Raw genomic sequence first — 18,419 nt, 5'->3', positions numbered from 1 at the left:
AATATATAAAAAGTAAACAAAAAAACTAAAAATTAATTTTTGTTAAAAAAAAAATACTACACAGTGTTCTCTCTTCCCCCATTTCTTCATGGATCCTTTCCCCTAGACCCATTTTCTCATTTCCCCCAATTTTCTTCCCAAACACATTCCCCACCCCCCCCCCCCCCCCCCCAAAATTTCCCCCTGTGCAACGATGACCACCACCGTCGGCCTTCCCCACCGTGCGACGATCTATTCTACCACGCTGGAGACCCTCACCGACCTAGTCTTCTTGTCTATTACGTTTTTTTTGTTCTCAATTTTTTCATGGGTTATTCTCTATTTCTCTGTTTCAAATGGGTTGCTGGTATTTTCTTTGTGGAACTGGAAAGGAAGCTCCCTATCATATTTGAATTAAGTGTGGGTTTGCTGAAGAAGAAAAGAAGTCAGTTCAATTTCCTTAGCTCTTTCTTATCCTCTCACCTTTGTTGAAGAAGAAAAGAAATGGGTTTAATTCATCCAAAAAAAGTGGGTTTAGCTCGTCGTCAGAGATGTGGCTGGCTTGTCGTCAGCGGTGCTCGGCGTCGTGGTCTTTGTTGCCGGCCGTCGATGAGGGGAGAGGGAAGAGAGATGAAATGGGGGAAGAGACAGATGAAAAGGAGAGGAGAGAACGATGAAATGGGTTGTAGAGAGAACACTGTGTAGTTTTTTATTTTTAATTTTTAACAACAATTATTTATTATTATTATTATTATTTTTTTTTTTAACTTTTACATATTTAATATATTTATATTTTTTTTATTAAGAGCACATATGTTACCATTTGATTGGTGGTGACGTGATAATTAACGGAATTCGTTAAATTTTTAAATAAAATTTAATTATAGGGATTAAATTGTTTTTTTTTTTTTTTTGGCATACTTCAAGAATCTTTGAGTTTATTTTGAAATCACATAAAGCATTTTGTAATTAAAGTCAATCACAAAGACCAATTACGCATTTAACCTTATAAAAATAAAAATTTAATTATTATTACTATTATTTTTTGACATGTCCGCATAAGAGGGGGAGAGAAATTCGAATTAGTAACCTCCGCTTTATTATGCGTGGTCTCAACCGATTGAGCTACCTATGGGACACAATTGAAAAAAAAAAAAAAAAAAAACAAAAAAACAAAAACAAGGCGAACATTCTAGATTATGAAAGAACATGTTGGACGAACATTCTAGCTTATGAAAGAACATGTTGAATTGCGTGTCGCTCTCTCTCAAGTCTCGGCATATACATTTCCTCTCGGAAAAGAGCAGGGCACTCTGTTTCCCTCTCTCACACACACACTCGGAATCTGCGTTCTATCGTCTTCCAACGTAAGTTCTCTATCTCTCTCTCTCTCTCTCTCTCTCTCTCTCTCCGTCTCTGCGCATGTTTGCCAAATATATTTTCAGAAGTCTCAGAATATAAACTTGGAAGTGTTCATGTGTAAGTTATTCTTATTATTATGATTTTTAAATAATATGGTTATTGAATAATACAAGATATTTCCTGGAATTGATTTACTTGGTTTGTTAGTTCTTAATTAACTCTAATACTTGACTTTGTTATCTTCAACGCTTAATTTGTTAGTTTCATGACATATTAAGGAAGTATATCTTTTGGATTATCTGAGATTGGGTAAGTTTTCTTTTCCCACATTTTCTTGGCAGTGATTCAGTGACACTGAGTTTAACAACTCAATCGTTTATATATATTTTTTATTATATTCAATTTTTGGTCTTCAACATTTGAGGTGCCGGTTTAACGATTAGAAATTCTGAACTTGTCTCTGTGATCGTATGTGATTTGAATTTTGCCCTTGTTCATATTCGTGATTAGGATGATTCTTATGAGATCATTCTTTTTCCAGTCGCTTCATTCATTGGCTTCATGCTTATTTGTAATAGAAATTTTCTTCTACTAAGTGTTAAATTTCAGATTCTTTTGAGTTTCTGAGCAAAATAACCTCTTCGGTTCACATTAATGCATCTCACATTTATAAGCTTTACTAAAAGTTTATATTTACTTTATAGAAGCAAAATCAACACAGAAAATAAAAGGTAGTTTTTTTTTTTCTTCCTCAAATTTTCTTGGCGACCAAGCAGATTTTCAGAATTTTGTGAATATTAGTTGTTCCTTAAACGGATTTTTGTGTTTTTAGAGGGATTAGAACAGGACAATATGCAGAGGGGAAGAGAGGGTCGAGATGACTTCTTCCATTCAGGTGACCTGTTGGGTAGTTTTAGGGGTTTTGGTGATGTTAGAAGATCCCATAGAAGTGTGATGCCTAGCCTTTTTGGAGAAAGGGATCCATTTGATGATCCCTTTTTCACTCGCCCATTTGGAAGCTTGTTTGATTCTGGCAGTGGCATGTTTGGTTCAACTGCTGCAACCAGTAAGCAGGACCAGACCAGTAGAGCAACAGGAATAGTAATAGAAGAACTAACCTCTGATGGTGAGAGACTGAATGAGGAAGATGAAGGCACTGGGGTTGAGAAGGATAATCATCAAAAGCATTCTCGGTCGATCAAAGAACCATCTGTTGAGCATCCGGACGATGAAACCGATGGTAACTGAACTTGTTTGTTTGCTTTACATTTTCATTCTAAGGTCTCTATTTTAGCCTGGGATTTTTCTTGCTTAACAATTTTGACTCCTGGGTTGATTTCATAGAGACGAAGAGCAAGAGTGTGGTTTGTGGGAATGACCGTAACAAGGTTGAAGGGGAACATTCCCAGGCTAGCAGAGTCGGTGTTCAGACTTGTAGAGTCACATATGGTGGTGTTAATGGAGCATATTACACATCTACGAGAACCACAAGGGCTGGCACTGATGGAGTAAGTAACTTTTTAAGGGCAAGTTGTTTCATTATTGGCTTTCTTCTGGATCTAACGCTGTGATTTTGAATAAGGTGATGCTTGAGGAGACTAAAGAAGCAGATAGAACAACAGGTCAAGCGAAACATAGAATCTCTAGAGGGATTCATGACAAGGTAATTATTTAGTTGGTGTAATGCACTTCATTAGAGGTCCATGATTAATGATTATGACACCCCTAACCCAGAAACCTTAATTTTAGCTTTATCAGTTTGTGGGATAATTGATTGGCAAAAAGATGTTTCAAATGGATGACCCTTCTCTTGCTGTATTGTTAGTGTCTGGTGCAGAGTGTGTTAGTGCATTTGGTCCTTGAGGATCCATTCGCCTTCATGGATGTTCTCATTATCTTGGCTTGGGAGATATAAACCCCAAGATTACCTGCCCGTGAAATTTTTATTAGTGTAGCTCGCACTATTCTCGAGTGAGATGTGTTCGTTATATATGTTCTATCATACTCTCCTTCTGTCGATCCATGAAGTTTTATAACCTGACCTCAAGTCATTTGGAATCTCTTTATTTCCTTCTCCCAACTCTTTTGGGTGAAAGTTGATGGAAGGATGCAACAAGAAATTGGTCTCTTTATTATTATACAGGGAACTTTAACCATGTGATTTGCGGTGATTGATGTGGTTGCGTTGCTTATGCAGGGTCACTCAGTTACAAGGAAGCTCAATTCAGATGGTAAGATGGATACGTTGCAAACTTTACACAATCTAAATGAAGGTTTGTTCCTGATGTCTATGATTAGTACTTAAAGTGGCATTATGTATTATGCAATTGCTCAGCCATAGGCTAACATTGTGGTGCTTATTCCAGATGAGCTTGCTGGTTTTGAAGAAGCTTGGAAAGGTAATGCTAAAGGAAATTTGCCGGGCCAGGAAGATGGATTTCATATGCATGGCAATGCAGGTAAGTTACAAATGGTGGTGTATTTTTTTTTTTTGATAAATAGAACATGCAACCAGGTGTACAAACTAACCAGAACAGTTAGAAATACAGGGAAATAAGAATACGAAAACATAAACAAACAACCAAAAGAGTACATTGTCTTTAGCAACATTAACATTGCAGTTTCTATCGACAGTCTAGATGGGATCCTCGCGGTAGAGCAAGTGAGAGGGCATGCTGCCAGTATAACTGGTTGTAGCGGCCCTATGGGTGGAGTTGCGAGTATGGCTGAAGGCACTCATATTGGTCTTAGTTTTTGGCCAGCCTCTGAAGGAAATAAGGAAACCAAGAAAAACTGAATAATTAGAAATGGGGTCTCCTACTAGAGTGGTCCGAATGTGGATCCGGAAGGCTCCATATGCCCAAAGGGAGCACCACATGTAGAGATTTAGAGGCGCATGGTTAGAGGTGGCCAAGATCTGCTATAAATAACAAAAAGGGTATCAACGCATGCAATCCATGCGTGCCACAAAAGTGCTTGGGGAGCATGGTGAGGGGGGAAAGTTGAAATAGAGAACAGAGAGATGGTGAAAGAAAGGAGTACATTAGGGTGAGGGGGGAGGAGAGAAGGGAAGAGCCTCTTGTCAATTTGAGATTTGGACACTTGAGGCTTTGCAGAGAATTCTTTTGCTAAAAGAGAGCAAGAGAAGACTGAATGGTGGTGTATGGTTTTTTTTTTCTTAGGTAGCCAATCTTACCTCCATTAATTACTTCTCTTAGTAGCATTTCCATTTGTTACTTGGTTGTGGGGTATTAAACATAAGATCTAGGGTTTTTTGCCAATGGACTCAAAAAAAGCCTCATACTATTCATCTCAAATTCAACTCTCGAACATTCTTACTTTTTACATCACATCAATCACATTTTACTACTATTCAAATAAAAAATTCACTACAAAACAAAATTTTTTCACTTTTCCATATCAAACATTCTTACTTTTTTCACACATCAATCAAATCTTGCTACAGTTTCGGGCCACTTTCTTTTTTAAAGCCATTAGCATACAGCCCCTAAGCATTAGAGGTTTCTCTTGCTACTTTTTAGTGATTGATCTGTTAGGTATGACTGATGCCCTATGACATGCTTATCTCTTGATGTGACACTGCTCTTTTGTTGCTGCTTGGCTTTTGATTTAAACATATGTTTGGTCTGGCTTCCATTTGTTAGGTTCTAGTAGCGGTAAACAGGAGAAGGCAGGTTGGGGAGGTTGGGCCCTCCCATCTGTAGAGCAGCTCTGGAAAGCTGGAGGAATGAAACCAGACAATGAAGCCAGAAACAATTTTTCTGCTGGGGGAACCAAAAAGGTGGTCAGAATCAATATAGAATGAATTATAGTGTATGAGTATTTTACCTGTGTTATTAGTAGGTGATCAAAGAACTTGGTGTTTGTGTCTTTGGGAAGGATAGCGTGCTCAAAAGTACTTTTGTTGCAAGTTTTATTTTGAAGTTGCAAAATCTCTAACTGTTTGAATACACAATCTTCTTCAAAAAAGCTATCATATTTCTGTTCTGGGTTTATTCATTCCTTTACACCCTTATTGACGTGAGTTTTAAAATAACTAATGAATCACAAATTATTATTAGATTTTGATTCAACAATAATTTAAAAAGTCACACAAGAAAATGTGAGCATGTGTCGGAATATCAGTCAACCCAACAACATTAGTAAAGTTAGATTTATCGTGCTCTGCTCCTCCGAATCACCCACACGGCCACTCCTTCATTTTCACTGGCCTCAGCAGCTTTTATCAACATCTGTCTCGAAAATTTGAATAAGAAAGAGACCTGAAAAATCATAAATAATTAAAGGGCGGCTGTAATAACCAATGTATGAGCATGGAGAGCAATGTGATCCGGACATAGATCTCTGTGTTGGTTTCGCGGGGGCAAACGAGCATCAACGCACCTTGTTCAACCATTTTCTATAGCAACTTGATCTTACATATTCATTTTCTCCTCCCTTTTTTTTTTCAAAAATAAAAAATAAATAATAATAACAATTAATCACTTTCTTAGCCTTCTGGGGTGCAATGCAACGGCAATCATAGCAGAAGTAGCATCAGAATATTACAAATTGAAGAAAAAAAAAATGATATTGCACCTCATTGTTCACCTGCTCGGGGACACCACAGCTACAATATACGAATATTTTGGTATTAGTATAGAAAACCAGATATATTATTTTATGTAATAAACATTTAAAAAAAAAAAACCTTAAATACATTGTCCACCATTATACTACTACTAGCGAAGATGATAACAAGTAATGATATAAATATGACGTTTGATCTTTTATTTTCTCAAAAGTAATGTGATTTTTAAAATTATTGTTGAATTTCTGATAAATCACTATTAGATTTTGATTCAATGGTAATTTTAAAAATTAAATCATCTTTAAAGAGATAAAAGTCCTTATAGCATTTGTTGATGGTCACGACTATTGCAAGATTCTTCGTGAAGCTAGTTGGCAGCATCTTGGCCTAGTTGGTGATATGTTTGATTGTTGTTTCCAGGCCTTATCCGCACGGCACTAGCGTTTATATTGGTACTTTTAGCACTCTTCAGCCCCGACACGTAAAAGCTCTAATATATGTTAAATCACCATTAAGCCAAATTGACAGTTGAAGTCAACGAAGCCAAATTGCATTGAAATTTTTCTTAAGGGGCCAAAATAAAAATAAAGAGAAAATACATTTTACCATGGAAAAAATCTATTTTACCCCTTTAAAATTTCAGAAGTTTTTCAATTTAAATCCAAAAGTTTAAAAATTGGCAATTTACCCCCTTAATGTTTTAAAAAATTTTAATTTAAACATTTCATTACTAATTTCCATCAAATTGGACGGAAATCTATAAAATTACGTAATTATCCTCAGGCTTTTTTAAAAAAAATTTCATCCAATTTAACGGAAATTATTAACGGAAGGTTTACATTGAAAATTTTGAAACATTAGGGGGGTACATTGCCAATTTTTAAACTTTGGGGTTTAAATTGAAAAACCCATAAAACTTCAGGAGGTAAAGTGAATTTTCCCCTTTTACCCTCCTAAACTATCCACACATTTACACTTTTAACCCGAATGTTTAAAAAGTGACATTTTACCTCCCCCAAAACTTTCAAATTGTTGCAATTCGACCATTTTGACTTTTTTTTTTTTTCTTTTTCAAAATGCCTCCATCCCAAGTTTTTTTTTTTTTTTTTTAAAAAAAAAATAATAATAAATAAATAAATAAAAATTAAGGGTTGGCTGGTCTAGGGTGGCCGAAGCCGGATTGGGATCCCCGGCAATGCATGGGGAATTGCCCATCAAAAATGCCTGAAATCCTAGCCTTTGAATTTCATCCAATGGTCTATATACTGCCACATGTCCATTTAATTAAAAAATACTAAAATAATATTTAAGTTTTAAAAAAAATATAAAACAAAATAATAAAAATAAATAAAAAATTATAAAAAAAAAAGTATGGGGTGGCTGGCCACCCCTAGGGTCGCCAGCCACCCCATCTGAGACTTGGGGGAGGCCGAAGCCATCCCCAGGTGCCGGTTGGGGGTGGCCAGAGCCACCCCCATGGCCCTAGGAGGTGCTTCAGCCACCCTCTAGGGCCAAACCCCAAAAAAAAAGAAATTGGGTTTGGCCCTAGGGGGTGGTTCGGCCACCCCCAACTGGTCCTTGCGGGTGGCTTTGGCCACCCCGTAGGCCCCAAATCCATAAAAAAAAAAAAAAACAAAAAAAAAAAAAGGATTTGGCCTAGAGGGTGGCCGAACCACCCCCTATGGCCATGGGGGTGGCTCCGGCCACCCCCAACTGGTCCTTTGGGGTGGCTTTGGCCACCCCCTAGGGCCCTAGGGGGTGGTTCGGCCACCCCCTAGGGCCCAAACCCACAAAAAAAAAAAAAAAAAAAAAAAAAGGTTTGGCCTAGGGAGTGGCCGAACCACCCCCTATGGTGGAGCCACCCCAACCGGCCATTGGGGGTGGCCGAAGCCACCCCCATGTCTCATATGGGGTGGCCGGCCACCCTATACTTTTTTTTATAATTTTTTATAATTTTATTTTATATTTTCTTTTTAAAACTTAAATAATATTTTAGTGTTTTTTAATTAAAGGGACATGTGGCAAACTAGAGGCCATTGGATGAAATTCAATGGCTAGGATTTCAAGCATTTTTTATGGGCAATTTCTCATGCATTGCCGGGGATCCCAATCCGGCCGAAGCCACCCCTTGATTTTTATTTTATTTTATTTTATTTTTTTAACTTGGGATGGAGTCATTTTGAGAAAAAGAAAAGTCAAAATTGTCGAATTGCAACAATTTGGAAGTTTGGATGGGGTAAAGTATCACTTTTTAAACATTTGGGTTAAAAGTGCAAATGAGTGAATAGTTCAGGAAGTAAAATATATTTTCCCCTACAAATAAAGACAAAAGGAAATTTTGTTGGAAGCTTAGTTTGTCTTAAACAGATAAGGAATGATAAATTTATTTATTTAATTAATTCTACATGGAGACCCCTAAAGAAGCTAGTAATTAAAAAGGTTTTATAGAAACTGAAATTGGAATTTTAGATAATTTAAAATTAAAAATAAAATCTAAAGGCTTGCTCATTAAAGAGTTGCAATGGTTCCACGGAAGAAATTAATTTGTAGTTCAATCCATATTAATTTTACAAATTAATAGAAGAGCAACTTGTGTAGTAAGAGCAACTTGTGTTGTAAGAAGAAATTTAGGGACATTAATAATTATTTCAACTTTTAGACAATGGCAGTTGGCAATGGAATCTTCCTCTCTCAGTTAAAACCTTCCTCAGATGCTTCTAATCTCTCATGACTCCAACTCTATAAAGCTCTGAAACGCAGCTTTTATTACCAAAAAAAAAAAAAAAAAAACTCTCAAAGCAAACGATTCCAAAATTCAAAACAAGAAAAATGACTTGGTCTGCTGAAAACGCCACAAAAGCGTATCTCCGTGCCCTAAAGATGGTAAGCAAGAACAGCTTAACAATCTCTTTCTGATTTGCACTTATTTTATATCAACTGACATGACATGTCGAAGGAGTAGTAGTAGCGTTATTCCTTTTTATGATTGAGTTTTGTGTTACGTTTTTATAGGCGAAAATAGGTAAAGAGCCAGACGTGGCGGAATTCATATCCGCCATCGCCGCCGGCAACAACGCTCAGCTCATGGTGATGATATGCGCTAGCATCGCCGGATCCACCGCTCTAGCACTAGTAGCAGCCGCCCATCAAACGGGTGGCCGTGTTGTGTGCATTCTAAGCAGCCTTGACGAATTGCATGCCTCCAAGAAAGCTCTAGGCCCCTATGCAAATTGTGCGGAATTTGCTGTGGGGGATGCACGCACCTTATTGTTAGATGACTACAAAGGAGCAGATTTTGTGCTTATTGATTGTCATATCAATGAGCACAAGGGAGTATTCTTCGCAGCGAAAAAGAGTGCAAAGCATGATGGGGCACTTATTGTAGGGTACAATGCCCTCCACAAGGGATCATGGTGGAGTGAATTGAACACACATTTTTTGCCCATTGGAAAGGGGCTTCTGGTGACAAGAATAGCGGCAACAAATGCGGCCAGTAGCCCGAAAAGAAGCCGGTGGGTGGTTAAAGTAGATAAGTGCACCGGAGAGGAGCATATCTTCAGGATCACTTCCCCACAAAGGAAACAAATTGAAGCTTAAGACTTTGTTTAACTCTCTGAGAGTACACGGAGAAGGAATAGGAATATATGAACTAGATAAAATGTTTGTCTTTATTAATGTATGAGAAGGAAGCTGAAGTTTTTTGAGATTTTCTGTTATCATAATTAGGATTTGAACTCGTGACATCTGCTTCATGAAGCGTGGTTCTTAACCAATTAAGTTAAACTAACTTATTTAGTTGCTTGGTTATATATATATAAAATAAAAAAATTGACAATTTGGGGGTGGCCGGCCACCCCCATTTCGACCAAGAGGGTGGCCAGGGCACCCCAACTGGCCAGAATGGGGTGGCGAGCCAACCGCCCATGGCCTAATGGGGGTGGTTGCCAACCACCCCCAATTAGATTTTTTTTTTTTCTTATGTTTTTTTTTAAAAAAAATAAAAAATAAAAAATAAAAAAATTGAAAAAATAGCATGGGACATTTTGGGTCATTTTGAAACATCGTAAGGGCAATTTTGGAAAATTTGGTGCTTAAAGGCCACATGTGTGGCACTGTGTTCTGCCTAGACCAAGAAGCACGGTACCGAAAGAAGAATCAAGCTTGGAAGTAAAACAAGTAGAGCATCCCTGCAGTCCAAAAATCAAAAAATGCGCACAACTTTAAAAGATAAACTGTAATTTTTCTCATACATAATAACTAAAATGTTCATGCGAATTTCAATAATTTCAGGAAAATATATATATGTTTTTCCGAAATTATTGAAATGCGCATGAACATTTTAACTGTAATTTTTCCCATTTTAACTGTAATTAAAATGTTCATGCGCATTTCAATAATTTCGGGAAAATATATATATATATGACCCATTGGTCCCATCATTATACATGCAACGGGAACTATGGTAGATGTTGTCAAAAAGTGCTCCAGGTCCTTTTCTACTGTATGCTATGCAATCAAACAATATACATTTACTGACGGCTGGCATTTTCCTATCCTGAATAATCCTAAGGTGAGGCAATAATTTAAAGATGCTCTGTTGCCACCCATGTCCATATTCGTTGCACATGAGTAGAGGTAGCTGTCTGTATTTTCGTGTCTGGGTTCGGGTCATATACCTTAAGGTATGAGTATAAAGTTATAAAGTTAATTATATAAATCAATTCTAAGTGGATCCATTTTAATAAACAGATCAAATCTTTAAACTTTAATCTACTAATTTTGTGTTGGATTTGTAGGTCGTATCAAAAAAAAATTTTGTTGAGATCATGTTGAATTTACAGGTTATGCCGAATAACCTACTATTTCAGCCATACAAAAGAGATGAGGTTTTTTTTTTTTTTTTTTTTTTTTTTTGTAGGGGTCGTCACAAAAATATTCTGCACTTGGCGTTTTGGCGGGCATCAAGATAATTTTAGAACAAGTCTTTGTTTTGTACTTGTGTTGTCATTCTTGAGGCATCAAGATAAGTTGGGTTTCATTTGGACTCTTCGGCCTGTTCCATGTGTTACACATGATGTGTATCAGATGTCCCAAGTAGACTTGATTATGATTAGGATTGATTTTGAGATCTGCCAACTTTCTTATACATTCGACCCCAAAATCATTAGGGTTTGCAATTTTTAACGTGACGCGTCATGCGTGCATTCGATACGATCTAAATATCAAAATTGAAGTATTAGAATTGAGAGGTATAATTCATTTAATTAATTTAATAGGTTAGATTACGGTCAACTTATATAATCTTTTGCATTTATGCATCGACACGATCCGAACCCGACATATAAATTTAGTACTAAACAATTTTATACGACTCACAAACCCAACCAAAATTAGCGTATTATAGTTTAAGGTTATAACCCGTTTAATTAAATTGGTCAGATTATAATTGAGTTATATATAGTCTTATACACATGCATGCTTCGACACGATTTAATCCCAACTTATGAACACAACAAATTATCGCCCCTAACAATTACCCTCATTATTAGGTTAATCCCAAAAACACGAACGCGGTATTGTCTAGTGTATTTTCTTGCTATTTCTGTCTCTGACTATTGGTGTTTCTCTTGACCCTGTATTGTCTCCTACTGACACCTCATTTCAGAAAAGCTTCACCTTTGTACTTATCTTATCTCAATAATTGTTTCTTTGGATGTTTCTCAGCCCTTTATGGTTCTAACAACTTTAGCACCCTGTGCACTGAGCCCTTTATAGTTCTGACAACCTTTGTGCCATGTCCAACAACTTTAGCACCCTGTTCACTGAGCCCTTTATAGTTTCGACAACCTTAGTGCCATGTCCACCACCCGCTGTGCTCATCAGCTCATTCATCTTCTGAAAGAATCTTTCTTTTGCTTTTAGGGTTTTTGGGTTTCTTGGGTCAAAGTTGTTTGCTTTTTGTAGATATGACAAGATTGCTTGTTGAAGAAGGCAATCAGTGAGCGTCACTGATGCGCTTGATCATATGCTTGTAGCGCATTCAGCCCTTTTCGTTGCCGAAATTCTTGAGTAGATATGCTTGCATTTTCCGTCTCACGCTATACGGTTTTTGCATTCATCAGCTCGTACATTTATTTATTTAATTTCGTTATACTTATCAAAAAAACCATCTCAATTCTGGTCCATTGTTCTTTTTCATAGGAAGATGAAAAAATTATAGGATTGTAAATTTATTTAGATAGCTAAGAAGGATGTACAGGTGCATGTGTGTGACTATTCTTTATTATATCTTCTTTTGCATGTGACTTAATTAGATTCAAGCCAACTGAATGCCATTTTTCAGTGCAATGATCAAGTTTATGATTTGAGATTTCGCAATTCTTAAATGCATTACCACTAAATTAAATAGATAGGTTCATTCTATAATATGAGGATGAGTCATCTGTTTGCTGGTAGAAGGTTGATTGCTGTTAAGAGATCTCCAGGATTGTCTGATATGCTTTTCCTGAAAAGCTTTGGTATGTTGGGAAGTTCTAGTTGTGAAATAGAGTTTCAATACTTCTTCATTGTTATTCAAGAGGCTTTTGAGCAGAGGTGGAGCCAAGTATGGTTGAGTGGGTACAATTTAATTGACCCCCCTTCAAATTTCTGAAACTTTTAGGTTTGGGTCATAATTTCTAAACTTTTACAATATTATTGTTGCACAGATGATTTTTTTTTTTAGGGGGGTGGGGGGGAATAAAAGATGTGGTTACTTTGTAATACTGACAAGTTATCAAAACTTATTGTCAGACAAAATGATAAGATTTCAATTGATCTTTTTGGCCCACTTTAAGTCTGTTTATGTGTTTTTTAAATTAGGCCACATAGTTCTACCTCGGCTCAGTGAGCATATTCTCTCTCTCTTTTTGATAGGTGGCCAAAACAATTTAGGCTTTCTTGTTGGCTTTTTTCTTAATTGATTTTATTTTCTTTTCTTCTTGGATTTATTTCTTTCTACTACCTCTATTTTGTGTTGCCTAACAAAGGAAAAGAGAAAAAATTAAGAAAATTTGTGGTGGAAGGAAAGAGCTTGTTTGTAGTTTACATCAGTTTTGGATTAATTTTTTTAGTTAATACACCTAAATTAATAATATGCATACATACATATATAGTGTCAATCCACTGTTATTCCCCCACTGAATAAAAATCTTGGCTGTTCTACTGCTCTTGGGGAGATGTTTCTTTTCCCAGATTTTCTATCTCATGTTTTCTTGACACTTTAATGAAAAGTGTTAGTTCTTGTGTTGGCTTAATTCAGTTCTAAAATGTAAAGGCTACTGTTCACGAGCTTAAACACTGATATAGAATGCTCAGAATCCAATCTTCACCGTTCATAATGTAGATTCATGTGTTATGAACGTTTCTGCAAAATTTCAGCTCAATCGGACCACAAACGCCCATCGATCGGAGCAGTTGATCAAAACTGGACAGCATTTCCAAAATGCTGTGCTTCACCCATTGGATGCCAGGTCCGAACAGGCCTTCCCCGGGTCCGGACTGCATTTTCAGAAACCTTATTTTTGCTCCGCAAGGCCGTTTCCGGACAGCCCATTAACCTGTCCGGACACCCCGTACCTATTATGCCCAAAAACATGTTTTTAGTGGGCCCAGGTCTAGGGTTTGATGTACTGATATATATACATCATTATAGAAGAGAGATGTACGAATTTTCACCCATAGAGAGTTCGTCGGAGGCTGTTCTAAGAGAGATCATATGTGGTGAGCGTTAAATTAAATCTCTTAAAGTTTTAGTTATTACTTTGATAAATCTACGGTTGAAAAGTCTATCGGAAGGGTTCGGTAAAGGAGAATCACGTTGAAGAAGATTGTGAGCAAGGAAACGAGTTGTAGGCTTGTCGATCTTACAGAGTCAAGGTCTTGCAAAGGGTTGTAAGTGTTCCTAGTGTCTGTAATCTCTGGATAATCTTTTGATAGTGATTTCCTGGGTTTGGCTGCCCCGGAGAGGTTTTACTTCTAGATTGGTTTCTAAAAGGTTTCCTCTTCGTAACCAAAATATTTGTGTCTGCCTCTTTATTACTTTATATATTTTGGGTGATTGAATTGTTTATTGCTTCATAATATTAATTTCGCATAAATTGTGATAAACAAGTTTTTGGAGTCGGCATAGCGTATTTCAATTGGTATCAGAGCGGGTTCACTCTGTTTGGCTTAAATTTCTGAGTGAGATCATTGACTCCTTTTTACTATGAATACATCTCAGTCCCTTGTCATTGACTCTTTTGGATTTGATGATCTGGACGATGTGTACAAGATCCTCTCTAATGAGTATAGTCAATTGTCCTACAAATACAAAAAAATTTGTAAGAATTTTAAAACTGTAGAACATGAAAAAGAGTCTTTGGCGAATGAATTGTCTAAATCACATGCCTTGATTGATTCTTTAAATTTTGAAATATTTGTGCTTGTTAAAAAGAATATATCACTTGAGAATGATTTGGAAGAACTCTCACAAAAATTCTCTAGTGATAATCTGAAAAGTTTTTTTTTGTGTTGATAACAAGCATAGTATGATTGTTGATAATGGTGTTTGCTCTACTTCTCATGCTTTTAAATCTGAAAGAAAGACCTTGCTCGTTAAGCCTGTGAATGTTAAAGAAGTCAAGGCTAATACAGTCTGTTTGGATAAGGGCAAAAACTCTTGTTTGAATAATTGTGTGAAGCCCAAATTGAAGACTTCTTCTAAGAAACAAACTCAAGCTAAGTTTGTTCCGACATGCCACCATTGTGGGATTATTGGTCACATCAGACCAAACTGTTTTCAGTTTAAATCCCAAAGACTTTGGAAAAACTCGACTTCTCCTAAGGAAGAAAAATGTGATATAGAGTCGGGTTTGCCTAGATCAAAGTCTAAATATATCCCTCCTCATAAAAGCCAACCTTCTCAAAGGTTTGTTCCCACAGGTCATCATTATGACAAAGTTTGTCATATTCGACTAAATTATTTTAAATTGAGACCCCATGTGCGTCATAAATCTGGTTTTAAGATTGTTAAAGAGTGGGTTAGGAAGGGTTATAACATTCGCCCATTGAGGGAGAGTGGTAGTGATCTCACATAGAGTTAGGTGAGTCATTAACAGGCCTAGGATTGATTGCCTATTTTTGAATATCCTAGAGCATGTTATTTTTTTTTGCTTTGCGTTTTTTTGGCTTTCGTGTTTATGCATTGCATTATTTTTGTTGTTACACTTTTTGTATGAAGAGTGTATACATAGTTGTTTTTGAGATTCTTGTTTTGAGGCATATTCATAAAGGACTTTTCAAGAAATTCATATATCATGATTTTTGAAAGGCTTATAGATGAGATGTTGTGTGCGAACCACCAAGATTTTTGTCTACTTGCTAATCAAATGTTCATGAATGTGTAATGTCTTGTGAAAACCTAGAAGTAGTTATTAAACCAAATCATTATTTTGTAGTGGGACCTATAAGATGTGATGAAAGTTTAATGCTAAAGGACATTCATGTATTGCCTGTTGTAATCTCAATTCAAGCATATTGTTTTTTTTTATGCATTGCATTTTTGTTTGTTTTGCATTTGTTTTCGTTCGTGTGCATTTCTTTTATGAAAATTTTCAAAAAGACAAAAATATGTTACTTTGATTGTTTTCTTTTCTTTCTTTTGTCTTATACACTTAGATAGTCTATTAATTTCTCATGTTGCTTTTTATGGATTTAATTCATTGCGTCTTGGAATGTTCTTAATATGCATGAGATTCAAATTTGTGTTAATGAACTTGTTTTTGTGGTTACCTAAAGCCTGATCTTATGTGGTACATTTTGCCTATATTTTATCTCTTGTGCACATTTATGCTTAAATTGAGGTTTTGTTTTACTTTATTTGTGAGGTCTGTTAGGTAACTATATGATGTTTTTGACTAATCATATTTTTCAAATTGACAATATGCTAGTTGAACTTAGGGCCTAAAAATTCTTGCTTTCTCTTTTGTGATAAGCACCAAAAGTTTAAGGACACTTTCTCAAAGAAAAAAATAAACAAAATAGTGAAACAAATTAAATTAAAAGATCATATTCCAAAAGGAATTTATTTCACTGTGTCAAACTTGTGCAAAATGTTTTACAAAGAGAAATGTATAAGATGAGAGTGGCTAGGCCCTAATATAATAAGGTTTGACTTTTGATTTGATATTCTTGTCAAAACCTCATGGTGGTGAAACTTTCTCCTCATTTTATAAGTTGAAATTTTTTCTCTTTGGATATCTTACACACACACCATACAAGCATAGGTTAAATGGAACATTTTTCTTTGCTTGGGTTAAGCAATATGAGTTTCTTGCCATTACTAGTCTCATGTATATTTTGCATATTTGGAGCATGTTTGGGATATTCATTGTGCAATACATGAGTCATTGATGTGTATATCATGTGTGTTCATTTGACTTTTGAGGGGGAGAAACATGTTTTGCATTTCCAGTTTCTTGTTGTTAATTGAGTCATACATTGAGGGGGAGTTTTGCTGATGTTTCTTTATGATCATGCATTCTACGTCATTTTTTTTTTCATGAGTTTTATTTATGTCTTCTTGTTCCACATATGCCTTGATGTATTTTGTGAAGTGTTTCAGGAAACATGAAGACCTTTTGTCATTCTGTGACAAAAAGGGGGAGTAAATATGGGGAGATGATGGGATTGGCTCGGCATTTTGGTTTTGTCACTGAATTGCCAAGCCAAAGGAGGAGTTTGTTAGTTCTTGTGTTGATTTAATTTAGTTCCAAAATGCAGAGGCTACTGTTCACAGGATTAAGCACTGATATAGAGTGTTCAGAATCCAATCTCCACTGTTCATAATGTAGATTCATGTGTTATGAACGTCCCTCCAAAATTTCAGCTCAATCGGACCACAAACGCACATCGATCGGAGCAGTTGATCAAGACTGGACAGCATTTCCAAAATGCTATGTTTCACCCATTGCATGCCGGGTCCAGACAGGCCTTCCCCAGGTTCGGACCGCATTTCCAAATAATTTATTTTTGCTCCGTAAGGCACGGACAGCCCATTAACCTATTCGGACACCCCGTACCTATTATGCCCAAAAACATGTTTTTAGTGGGCCTAGGTCTAGGGTTTGATGTACTGATATATATATACATCATTATAGAAAAGAGATGTACGAATTTTCACCCCCAGAGAGTTCGTCCGAGACTGTTCTAAGAGAGATCCTTTTAGAGTTTTAGTTATTCCTTTGATAAATCTACAGTTGAGAAGTCTATCGGAAGGGTCCGATAAATGAGAATCACGTTAAAGAAGATTGTGAGTAAGGACACGAGTTGTAGGCTTGTCGATCTTACAAAGCCTGTAATCTCTGGATAATCTTTTGATAGTGATTTCCTGGGTTTGACTGCTCCGGTGAGGTTTTACTTTTATATCAGTTTTTAAAAGGTTTCCTCTTCGTAATCAAAATATTTGTGTCTGCCTCTTTATTGCTTTATATATTTTGGGTGATTGAATTGTTTATTACTTCATAGTATTAATTCTACATAAATTGTGATAAACAAGTTTTTGAAATCGGCATAGTATTTTTTTAAAAATAATTAATTTGATGTTTTGCCTTTGTTAAATCTCAATGCAGTTCTACGCATTTCTCGAGACAAGTCTTGTAACACTGTCGTTTCTTCCACATTTTATAGCATTCTTTAGTGATGGAGAAATACCTGGAACTCCTGGCACCCGCACCCTCGCAACCACTTTTCTTGCCTTTGGTGAGGCCTGAGTAGCCTATTTCTGACTTGTTTAATTAATTGCATCTTTATTTCTCTTTAACTATCTTTGCTTTCTTTACAGTCCTGAATCTGGCTTTTGCGTTGAGTGTTATTGGGTTTCTGATAATGCACATATCATTGGTGGCTGCCAACACCACAACAATCGAGGTATTTTCTTTTGCTTACCTTTATATATTCATTTTTCACAATTTTTCTTCTAGTTGGGGCTATGCTTAATGCTGCTTGAATGAGATGCCAAAAGAAAGCGAACCAAGAAGCTGTTATTTCAAAATTAGGGATTTGGTAGTGGTCCTGTTGGCATTTGGCAAAAACCTATATTATGTGGAGAGACTTTCCTTGAATTATACTAACATACCATTCTGAAGCCTGTTATTTTGGCATGTCTTCGGTTTTAAAACTACGGATCTAGTTCTTAGTGGTCAGTACCACAAGTGATGCAGCATTTTCAGATGCTGCTGTCATCTTTTTAAAAGTTTGAATTAGCTGCCCTTTTCTTTGGTGCCTTGTGCATCTTTCCAGGTGCAATGAGATTGGATTGAGTAGAGCTTGGAAGTAAAATTAGATGTCTGATAATGGACTTTGTGGGCTTTTGGTTGAACCCTTGTTACTATTGCTAGAATTTTTGGGACAAGTGGTTTTTGGTTATAGCCAATATTATATTATATTGGGGAGGGACTTTTCTTGA

At 36.3% G+C, this 18,419-nt stretch overlaps 2 protein-coding genes across 2 annotated transcripts; both read left to right on the top strand.

Moving 5' to 3' along the window:
- The first annotated feature begins 1,234 nt into the window (after positions 1–1,234).
- On the top strand, positions 1,235–5,357 carry LOC132188580 (uncharacterized). The gene is made up of 7 exons (XM_059603079.2): positions 1,235–1,346; positions 2,174–2,581; positions 2,686–2,849; positions 2,924–3,004; positions 3,539–3,614; positions 3,708–3,800; positions 5,007–5,357. The coding sequence occupies exons 2-7, from the start codon at positions 2,194–2,196 to the stop codon at positions 5,165–5,167; spliced, it is 963 nt and encodes a 320-aa protein (XP_059459062.2). The 5' UTR covers positions 1,235–1,346; positions 2,174–2,193; the 3' UTR covers positions 5,168–5,357.
- A 3,353-nt stretch (positions 5,358–8,710) lies between these two features.
- On the top strand, positions 8,711–9,673 carry LOC132188691 (uncharacterized). The gene is made up of 2 exons (XM_059603219.2): positions 8,711–8,815; positions 8,945–9,673. The coding sequence occupies exons 1-2, from the start codon at positions 8,762–8,764 to the stop codon at positions 9,527–9,529; spliced, it is 639 nt and encodes a 212-aa protein (XP_059459202.2). The 5' UTR covers positions 8,711–8,761; the 3' UTR covers positions 9,530–9,673.
- Positions 9,674–18,419: the final 8,746 nt, after the last annotated feature.

The sequence above is a fragment of the Corylus avellana genome, chromosome 6, assembly GCF_965113065.1.
Source record: "Corylus avellana chromosome 6, dhCorAvel1.hap1.2, whole genome shotgun sequence".
NCBI lineage: Eukaryota > Viridiplantae > Streptophyta > Magnoliopsida > Fagales > Betulaceae > Corylus > Corylus avellana.
Note: the sequence above shows the minus strand (reverse complement) of the source record. Positions and strands in the feature narration are given on the sequence as shown.

Coding starts and splice junctions, on each gene's coding strand:
- LOC132188580 (XM_059603079.2), top strand. CDS start 2,194: ATGCAGAGGGGAAGAGAGGGTCGAGATGACTTCTTCCATTCAGGTGAC. Junction 2,582..2,685: donor TCCGGACGATGAAACCGATG/GTAACTGAACTT, acceptor TTGATTTCATAG/AGACGAAGAGCAAGAGTGTG. Junction 3,615..3,707: donor TTTACACAATCTAAATGAAG/GTTTGTTCCTGA, acceptor TGCTTATTCCAG/ATGAGCTTGCTGGTTTTGAA.
- LOC132188691 (XM_059603219.2), top strand. CDS start 8,762: ATGACTTGGTCTGCTGAAAACGCCACAAAAGCGTATCTCCGTGCCCTA. Junction 8,816..8,944: donor ATCTCCGTGCCCTAAAGATG/GTAAGCAAGAAC, acceptor ACGTTTTTATAG/GCGAAAATAGGTAAAGAGCC.